General features: G+C 65.9%; 1 protein-coding gene across 1 annotated transcript; it reads right to left on the bottom strand.

Annotated features, from left to right (window-relative positions):
- Positions 1-1,084: 1,084 nt before the first annotated feature.
- On the bottom strand, positions 1,085-3,358 carry LOC142433848 (paraneoplastic antigen-like protein 6B). The gene is made up of 2 exons (XM_075538501.1): positions 3,209-3,358; positions 1,085-2,167 (listed from the first exon to the last, which is right to left on the bottom strand). The coding sequence occupies exons 1-2, from the start codon at positions 3,356-3,358 to the stop codon at positions 1,085-1,087; spliced, it is 1,233 nt and encodes a 410-aa protein (XP_075394616.1).
- Positions 3,359-9,963: the final 6,605 nt, after the last annotated feature.

The following is a 9,963-nucleotide window of genomic DNA, read 5'->3' as shown; positions in this document are numbered from 1 at the left end:
CTGTGCATGCACAGACGCACACATGGAGTACCTGTTCAAGACCGGTACAAGTGTGCAGGCGCCCATTCAGCTACACGGAGTCTGCAAAGCAGGTGAGCCTGCACTTCCTTACAGCCCCCATACCCGTAGACAGCTGAGCACTCACCCAGTGTGACGACACAGGGTTGGGGGTGCGGGTAGAAGGGCACCAAGAAGATAGCGCAGTGGTCTAAATGTTTGCCTCGGCTGCCAGTTGATGGTCGGGTAGAAATTGGCAGAGGCGCGGCTACACATCTGGAAGAGTGGGCTCGCTATCACCGACCTGTCAGAGCGGCTGATGCATGGAGATTTTTGATGTTCAGATTCAATTAAAAAAAAAACACCCTCTAGCCTGTTGTCTTTCACCCTTCCTTCAGTCTCTCCTCCCTGGGGAGGGCTCCTCCCTCCTCCTGGGGACATAACCCAACCCAGGTCATACCCGCCTCCCTCTACCCTCCCAGCCTAAAGGAACTCACATTCCATGCCCCAAACCCTACCATATAGCCTAGATCCCCGTACTGGTTACTGCCTGCCCCTCCACCCCCTAAAAAGCGAGACTCAGCAGTAACACTCAAGCAGATTTATTACAGAGAAACATGAACTAGAACCGTTGAAGGAAGGATCACAACAGAGGGGACAAGTAACCACCACCAGGGAAACCCCCTCCTCCTGGGGTCTCCAGCGAGGGCCCTCAGCAGCCCACAGGCTGCCTCCTGTCAGGACAATGAACTCGGTCAATGTCCGTTCCCTCTGGGGGGTCCCTTCCCCACTCGATCGGCTGGGGTGTGATCCTGCCCTAAGCCCTCTACCCCCACCGTCCCTCTCCCCCAGGACAGGCAAAGAACAATACTGAAAGACAGCAAAGAAAACGGCACCAGACTGAGGAAACTGAGTCAAGCACAGGAGTGGAATTTCCTGCAGCCAGCCCCACCCCTAGACCTTCCTTCTTCCTGCCGTCATGAGGTGGGCATCACCCCTCACTGGGCAAGGCACGGAGATCAGTGCCTGCACTCCCTGCCGCAGGAGCACTGCCCACGTGAGCTGGGGTGGAGGCCTGCCCACATTCCTAAGGAGTAGGGGCACCCTTTGCAGCAGCATCGGCTTCTGGGGCAGCCACAGTGGGGGATCCAGGCTTGTCAATGGCCACGTCGGACTCTCCAGCGGTTGGGTGGGCCTGGGCGGCCCCTTTGTCATCTGGGTTGGCACCTGCAGCATCCAGGTTGGCCTGGACACTACCTTCGTCGTCTGAGTTGGTACCTGCAGCACCCAGGTTGGCCTCGGCAGGCCCTTCGTCATCTGAGTCGGCACCTTCGTCGTCTGGCTCCACACCTTCGTCGTCTGGGTCGGCCCCTGCAGCATCTAGGTTGGCCTCGGCACCACCTTCATCGTCTGGGTCGGCCCCTGCAGTACCCAGGTTTGCCTTGGAAGTCCCTTCGTCATCTGAGTCGGCACCTTCATCGTCTGGATTGATATCTCCGTCATCTAGGTCAGCACTGAGGTCAGGTGGGCTGACCTGTTCAGAGTAGCCACCCAGGGGTGTGAGCTGGGCTGCGGCAGAGGTTGCTGCAGCTTCATAGGGCCCTTGCTGCAGCTGGAGCACCAGCCTCCTTTCCTGGGGGGGCTCCTCGACCTCTTCCATCATCTCCTCCATCTCCTCCGACTCCTGGATCAGCTGCAGCAGCTCCACAAAGTCGGGGGCCCGTCCCTGGACACGTATGCGCCTCAACTTGTTGTACAACACGAGGTTAGGGTGACCTCGAGTCAGCACCTGCCGCATGCGCACCTGGTCAGCGACGGATGGGTGCACCGCCCCCTTCTCCATGGCGGTCTGCAGCAGGCCTTCCAGACGCATCAGGTACTCAAACAGGGTCTCCCCGGGCTGCTGGGTGCAGGTGAGAAACTTGATCCGCGAGGCCATGCATGAGTCCTGAGTGCCAAAGACCTGCACCATGGCCACCAGGCAGTCCTGCATGGAGAGGGTAGGATCTTCGGCCAGGAGGGTGCACAGGACATCCAGGGCCGGGCCGCTCAGGCAATCCACCAGCCGCCGCTTCATCTCACTGTCTGACAGGTGGTGCCACAGATGCATAACGTCGTAGGCGTGTTCCACCCAGGCTTCGAAGGGCTCCGCCCCGGGGCCTGCTGCTTCCTCACCTGAAAAGGGTCTCAGTTTCTGGTAGCCCAGGCTGTCCAGCATGGGCTGCAGGGAGCTCCTCCACTGCTGGGCCCATTCTTCGGGGCCTCTACTTTCCCCACGGGCTGCTGCCTCACCCCGGGCCCCGATATCCTCATAGCCTGCATCACCTGCCGCTCCTGCCTCACCTGCTCCAGCTGCCTCACCTGCTCCAAATCCCCCACCGTCACCTATAGCCGCTGCCTCACCTGCTGCTCCAGCCTCAATTTGGAATTCTATCCCATCTGCTACTCTGGCTTCAACTGCTTCTATCCAATCTGGTTCTTCCTCTGCCTCTACATGGGCTCCTGCTCCTAACTCTGCCTCAGCCTCTTCCTCAGCCTCTTCCTCGGCCTCTTCCTCAGCCTCTACCTCAGCCTCTGCCTCAGGCTCTGCTTCAGCCTCTGCCTCTGCTCCTGCCTCAGCCTCTGCTTCTGGCCCTGCCTCAGCCTCTGCCTCAGCCTCTGCTCCTACCTCAGCCTCTGCTCCTGCGCCTTCAGCCTCACCTGCACCCCCTGCCACATCCTCAGAGCCTGAATCACCTAGCGCTCCGGCCTCAGCTGCTACTTCCCTTTCTAACAGACCTTCTACCTCTTCGGAGACCCCTACCATGCCTGCGGCCTCCACACCTGCCGCTCCTGCCTCAGCTGCTGTGCTCGTCACAGGCTCCATTCCGCTTTCACCGGTGCCTCCTGCCTCGACTGCACTTCCTCCTTCAGACGGAGCAGCTGCCTCATCTGAGACCCCTGCGGCACCTGCCATGTCCACACCTGCTGCTCCCACAGCTGTGGCTCCCGCCTCCCCTGCCCGGCCAGACGGCACGGGCCCTGGAATCTCATCTTGGAAAGCTAGAGTCCCCTCTAGCTCAATATCAGGGACCTGGGGCAGGCAGACCACCCTCCAGGGTCCCCCTTTGCCTGGAATCTGTCGGGGGATCACATTACGGTTTAAATAGTCAGCAAATTCCACCAAGGCGACCCTGGTTCCCAAGTCCCTCCTGAAGACTTTGCCCAGCACTCGGCACCGGCCCAGGGGCCAGAGGGAAGCCCGGACGGCCTCCTGAAACTCGTCCTCAGCACAGTCTTCCGGGATGCCCAGGAGCAGCAGCGAGCGCTGCGCGTTCGCGCCCATCCACCTGCACCAGTCCCGTAGCATCGCCAGCGCCATGGCTGTAGACCTGGGGACAACCAGAAGGGGGCACTGTAGTTTCTACAGTGTAAGGTCCCAGCGAAGAGAGGGACATAGGTGCCACCACCCCCATCCCCGTCCCCCCACTGCCCGCCCCAAGATGACCAAGACCTTACCACACTTGCACCTCTGCACTGTTTGCCTCCCCCCTTCTCTCCTCCGCAGCCCCCCCAACCATACCTGAGAGCCCAGTCTCCCCCTCTTCCCTGGTCCGTGTTCAGTGTATGCTTTTGTTTGGGAAAGTTTCTGGTCAGTGGATGACGTTTCCCTAGAGGTGTTTGCTGTGCTGTTAACTTCCGATGCTCATTGTGACACCCGTGGAGGAGCAGAACTGCCCGGGCATGGTTCTAGGCGCCATCTTTCCAGTGGCAGATCGAGCCCCAGGCCTTTCTCCCTCAGAGCCTCTGGGTCACTTACAAAACACAGGGCTATGGATGTTTTCTGTTCGATCCAGGATCAGTTGGTGGGGGTGGGGGGGCTGTTTCATTTCCACACAATCGCTCAGTTCATCTAGATGGCCAAAATGAGTTGCTGGCATAAACCAATTCAAACTCACGGCCACGGAGCCTATGCCGACTCACAGCGACCTAGACAAGGTGGAACTGCCCCTGTGGGTTTCCCACGGCTGTATGTAATTCTTTATGGGAGTAGAAAGCCTTGTCTTTCTCCCACGGAGCGCCTGGCGGTTGGCAGCCCCGCCAGGGATGGAGGATTGGCATCAAAGGGCTCCCAGGATGGCATTAGGAAGCCCAGTGGTAGAGTGTTTCTGAACCATGAGAACAGCAGTCAGAACAGCCAGCCGCGGGGGAGGGGGCCGTCTTTACTCCAGTCTCAGAACCCCACAGGGGCAGGTCCACCCTGTCCTTTAGGTCGCTAGGAGTCAAGAGTCGCCTGGATGGCAGTGAGCTTGGCTCGGTCCCGCTCTCACTGCCCTCTGAACGTTGGCACGATCTGGAGCAAAAGCCCCGGTGGTCACCCCGAGACTGGTGGCCACCGTTCTCTCCCTTTCCCGCCACACGTTTGAGGGCTCTTTCCAAACGCCCACTGGCAGCTGTGTCCATTTTCTCTGAGCGCCCGTTCTCTTGTTAAAAAAAGTATTTTGTTATGTTTGTTTTTTCTGAGTGTGTTCTGCAATGCATCTCTTTCCCTGCGGCTCTAGGCTCACCTTGCTCTTTTCTCAGCTCCTTCCGATGGGATGCGCGGTCAGGCGTGGATTGGAAGCCTTCCTCCTTCAGCTGAGAGCAGGAACCTGTGTAAGGCAGATGCCCGCCGGGCAAGAGAACATTGCGCATTTTGTGGGAGAAACGAGCAATAGACCAGCGGTAAGAAGGCTGCACCCTGTCAGTGGCGAGAACCTGGGCGCCCGGGGACACTTTCCCCCTGGACGCCTGCACAGCCACGCCTTTTCCTCTCCTCGAGTCTCCCCGATTTTTGTTATGGTTCCGTTCAAAATATTTTCTAAGACCTGTGGTGACGTCTTTTGTGACTGGTGGGTGGCTGGAGGTCTGACAGTGAATCTCCCACCATTGGGGGCCACACCCTTGCTCCCCGTTTCCGGAAGCACCCGTGAGCCGTGTCACCGCGCTTTTCTCGGACTGAACCGGGCTCAGAGGCGGGCAAAGGACGCCGACGCCAAGTGCACCCCGTGCTCCCACCCCACACGGGGCCTAGGCACCCGCACCCCCTCGCCACACTGCCCCCGCCCAGGCCGGCGACATACTGACCAGCGCCCGTCACGCCACAGTGACCACCCGACTCCTGTCCCCACCCTGGACGCCACCACCCGAGCCTTCCTCACCCCGTCCTCCCCCGCGCCCTGGACACCTTCGACCTGGCTTCCTTCCTCCAGCATTCTGGGACCCGATACCCAGCCAGGCTCGTTGTGGGTCTGCCACCCAGGGCCCCGCCACCCCGGGCTATTCACCCCCCTCCCCCACCGTCCTGACCTTGACTCTGACGCCCGGCACCCGCCATCTGCAGCCCCCCGCCTCAAGCCCCTCCCGCGGCTACCGCACGCCAGGTTCCACCCCCAGAGCCCACTCACCCTGCCTCCCATCCCCAGCTCACCACCAGAGGCCCGCCACCTCCACCCGCTCACCTCGGGCCCCGGCGCCCAGAGCACAGCCACCCCGGGCCCCGCCCCCCCAGGTCCCTCAGGGCACCCCGGGCCCCGCCAACCCAGGTCCCTCACCGCGGCTCCAGGACCCCGGACCCCGACACCCCAGATCCCTCAGGGCACCCCGGGCCCCGCCACCCCATGCCCCTCACCGCGGCTCCAGCACCCCGGGCCCCGCCATCTCAGGCCCCTCACCGCGGCTCCAGCACCCCGGGCCCCGCCACCTCAGATCCCTCAGGGCACCCCGGGCCCCGCCACCCCAGATCCCTCACCGCGGCTCCAGCACCCCAGGCCCCGACACCTCAGATCCCTCAGGGCACCCCGGGCCCCGCCACCCCATGCCCCTCACCGCGGCTCCAGCACCCCGGGCCCCGCCATCTCAGGCTCCTCACCGCGGCTCCAGCACCCCGGGCCCCGCCAACCCAGGTCCCTCACCGCGGCTCCAGCACCCCGGGCCCCGCCAACCCAGGTCCCTCACCGCGGCTCCAGCACCCCGGGCCCCGCCATCTCAGATCCCTCAGGGCACCCCGGGCCCCGCCACCCCATGCCCCTCACCGCGGCTCCAGGACCCCGGGCCCCGCCACCTCAGATCCATCAGGGCACCCCGGGCCCCACCACCCCATGCCCCTCACCGCGGCTCCAGGACCCCGGGCCCCGCCATCTCAGGCTCCTCACCGCGGCTCCAGCAACCCGGGCCCCGCCATCTCAGATCCCTCAGGGCACCCCGGGCCCCGCCACCCCATGCCCCTCACCGCGGCTCCAGGACCCCGGGCCCCGCCATCTCAGGCTCCTCACCGCGGCTCCAGCACCCCGGGCACCGCCACCTCAGGTCCCTCAGGGCACCCCAGGCCCCGCCACCCCAGATCCCTCACCGCGGCTCCAGCACCCCGGGGACCGCCACCCCATGCCCCTCACCGCGGCTCCAGCACCCCGGGCCCCGCCACCCCAGATCCCTCACCGCGGCTCCAGCACCCCGGGCCCCGCCACCCCAGATCCCTCAGGGCACCCCGGGCCCCGCCACCCCATGCCCCTCACCGCGGCTCCAGGACCCCGGACCCCGCCATCTCAGGCTCCTCACCGCGGCTCCAGCACCCCGGGCACCGCCACCTCAGGTCCCTCAGGGCACCCCGGGCCCCGCCACCCCATGCCCCTCACCGCGGCTCCAGCACCCCGGGCCCCGCCATCTCAGGCCCCTCACCTCGGCTTCAGCACCCCAGGCCCCGACACCCCAGATCCCTCAGGGCACCCCGGGCCCCGCCACCCCATGCCCCTCACCGCGGCTCCAGGACCCCGGACCCCACCATCTCAGGCTCCTCACCGCGGCTCCAGCACCCCGGGCACCGCCACCTCAGGTCCCTCAGGGCACCCCGGGCCCCGCCACCCCATGCCCCTCACCGCGGCTCCAGCACCCCGGGGACCGCCACCCCATGCCCCTCACCGCGGCTCCAGCACCCCGGGCCCCACCACCCCAGATCCCTCACCGCGGCTCCAGCACCCCGGGCCCCGCCACCCCAGATCCCTCAGGGCACCCCGGGCCCCGCCACCCCATGCCCCTCACCGCGGCTCCAGGACCCCGGACCCCGCCATCTCAGGCCCCTCACCGCGGCTCCAGCACCCCGGGCCCCGCCACCTCAGGTCCCTCAGGGCACCCCAGGCCCCGCCACCCCATGCCCCTCACCGCGGCTCCAGCACCCCGGGGACCGCCACCCCAGATCCCTCACCGCGGCTCCAGCACCCCGGGCCCCGCCACCCCAGATCCCTCAGGGCACCCCGGGCCCCGCCACCCCATGCCCCTCACCGCGGCTCCAGGACCCCGGACCCCGCCATCTCAGGCTCCTCACCGCGGCTCCAGCACCCCGGGCACCGCCACCTCAGGTCCCTCAGGGCACCCCGGGCCCCGCCACCCCATGCCCCTCACCGCGGCTCCAGCACCCCGGGCCCCGCCATCTCAGGCCCCTCACCTCGGCTTCAGCACCCCAGGCCCCGACACCCCAGATCCCTCAGGGCACCCCGGGCCCCGCCACCCCATGCCCCTCACCGCGGCTCCAGGACCCCGGACCCCACCATCTCAGGCTCCTCACCGCGGCTCCAGCACCCCGGGCACCGCCACCTCAGGTCCCTCAGGGCACCCCGGGCCCCGCCACCCCATGCCCCTCACCGCGGCTCCAGCACCCCGGGGACCGCCACCCCATGCCCCTCACCGCGGCTCCAGCACCCCGGGCCCCGCCACCCCAGATCCCTCAGGGCACCCCGGGCCCCGCCACCCCATGCCCCTCACCGCGGCTCCAGGACCCCGGACCCCGCCATCTCAGGCCCCTCACCGCGGCTCCAGCACCCCGGGCCCCGCCACCTCAGGTCCCTCAGGGCACCCCAGGCCCCGCCACCCCATGCCCCTCACCGCGGCTCCAGCACCCCGGGCCCCGCCACCCCATGCTCCTCACCGCGGCTCCAGCACCCCGGGGACCGCCATCTCAGGCCCCTCAACGCGGCTCCAGCACCCCGGGCACCGTAACCTCAGGTCCCTCAGGGCACCCCAGGCCCCGCCACCCCATGCCCCTCACCGCGGCTCCTGCACCCCGGGCCCCGCCACCCCAGATCCCTCAGGGCACCCCGGGCCCCGCCACCCCAGATCCCTCACCGCGGCTCCAGCACCCCGGGCCCCGCCACCCCAGATCCCTCAGGGCACCCCGGGCCCTGCCACCCCAGGCCCCTCACCGCGGCTCTAGCACCCCGGGCCCCGCCACCCCAGATCCCTCACCGCGGCTCCAGCACCCCGGGCCCGCCACCCCAGATCCCTCAGGGCACCCCGGGCCCTGCCACCCCAGGCCCCTCACCGCGGCTCCAGCACCCGGGGAACCGCCAACCCAGACCCCTCACCGCGGCTCTAGCACCCCGGGCCCCGCCACCCCAGATCCCTCACCGCGGCTCCAGCACCCCGGGCCCGCCACCCCAGATCCCTCAGGGCACCCCGGGCCCTGCCACCCCAGGCCCCTCACCGCGGCTCCAGCACCCGGGGAACCGCCAACCCAGACCCCTCACCGCAGCTCCAGCACCCCGGGCACTGCCACCTCAGACCCCTCACCGCGGCTCCAGCACCCCAGGTCCCTCACTCTGGCCCCACTCACCCACTGAGACCCTGCAGACACCCACAACCCGGGACCAGCCGCCCCCAGACTGCTGCACCTCCGAACCGAGACAAAGAGAGGGGGATGTGCGGATCCACGTGCAGATAAACGTTCGGATCAACGTGCGGATAAACGTGGGGATCGACGTGCCTCGGCCACGTGACCCCACCCACAGACGCCCCGCCCAGGCCACATGCGGAGGAAGCTTTCCCAGGAGCCCATGCGGAGGGAGCCGGTAGTCAGGAAGTCACGTGAGGTTAGCGGGTAGGGCACACGTGAACAATTGTGTGTCTTCATGGGGGGGTGCACATGCGCAGTCGTCATGGCACCGGGACCTGCGCAGTGAGGGCTCGCTGGCCAAGGCCCGCACCCATTGGCCCGCGTCCACCGCACCCTCAAGATGGCCTGGCCACTGGGGCCGGGAAGGAGAGGCGGGTGCAGAGGGAGCTCTGGGCAGCACCCTGCCCCCCAGGTCACTCTGCACACACAGCGTGTCCCCATGCAGCCTGGAGCCCACACCAGGGAGCCCGTGGGCGCCTGTCCCCCCCGCCCAGGGCCCCAGCCCGGCCCCTTTGACGGTGGAGCCCGCCCGCACCCCCCGGGACGCCGGTGCAGTGGACGAGGGTGGGCTTCCGGTCAGCTGGGCGGCCCGGCACACATCACTGCCCGCCACGGCCCCTCGTGGCTGACTGGGACTGGGACACTTTTCTGCCTGGCGAGTAGTGGAGCGCCACTCTCCACTGGGCCCGCAGCACGCCTTCAGTCAAAGGCCACATTGGCTCGAGAATACAAAGGAGTGGCAGGTCAATCAGATGTGGGCCTTGAGGAGTTCAACAACTTCCTAAGAATGGGACTTTGGCAAGCCTGCCCTTACTGCTTCACAGGCTGTGGCGGGCACTGCCCTCGCCTTGCCTCGCCTCGCTTCTCTGGGCACAAACCTACGTAGTGAGGGCAGAAACCTAACAGGAAGGCCTCACTGCTTTTTCTGACTATGTGTATGTGAGGGCCTCCCTGTGAACACTGCGGTAGATTGAATGACGGATTAGTAAGCAGCGCACCCCACTCCCCACCTCCAGCCTCCACTACTTCTAGTTTGACCAGAATATGACTGCAAAATTCCTCTTAGGAAGCCAAGTTGCTGCTCCCACCTATGGCATCTAAGTTTATCGTGTGACATTCTTGAGCCAAACCAATGTGGCTGGTGTGTTGTTCTTGTTATGTGCCATCAAGTCACTGCTGACTCCTAAGGATTCTATGTCCAACCAAAGGAAACACTGGGCCCTCCATGCTTTTGCTCTTATGCTTGTGCCCGTGAGGGCAGTCGCTGCAGCAGCCCGTCTTGT

Source organism: Tenrec ecaudatus, chromosome X (assembly GCF_050624435.1).
Source record: "Tenrec ecaudatus isolate mTenEca1 chromosome X, mTenEca1.hap1, whole genome shotgun sequence".
Lineage (NCBI taxonomy): Eukaryota > Metazoa > Chordata > Mammalia > Afrosoricida > Tenrecidae > Tenrec > Tenrec ecaudatus.
The sequence above is the reverse complement of the archived record's forward strand: the minus strand, read 5'-3'. Positions and strand labels throughout refer to the sequence as shown.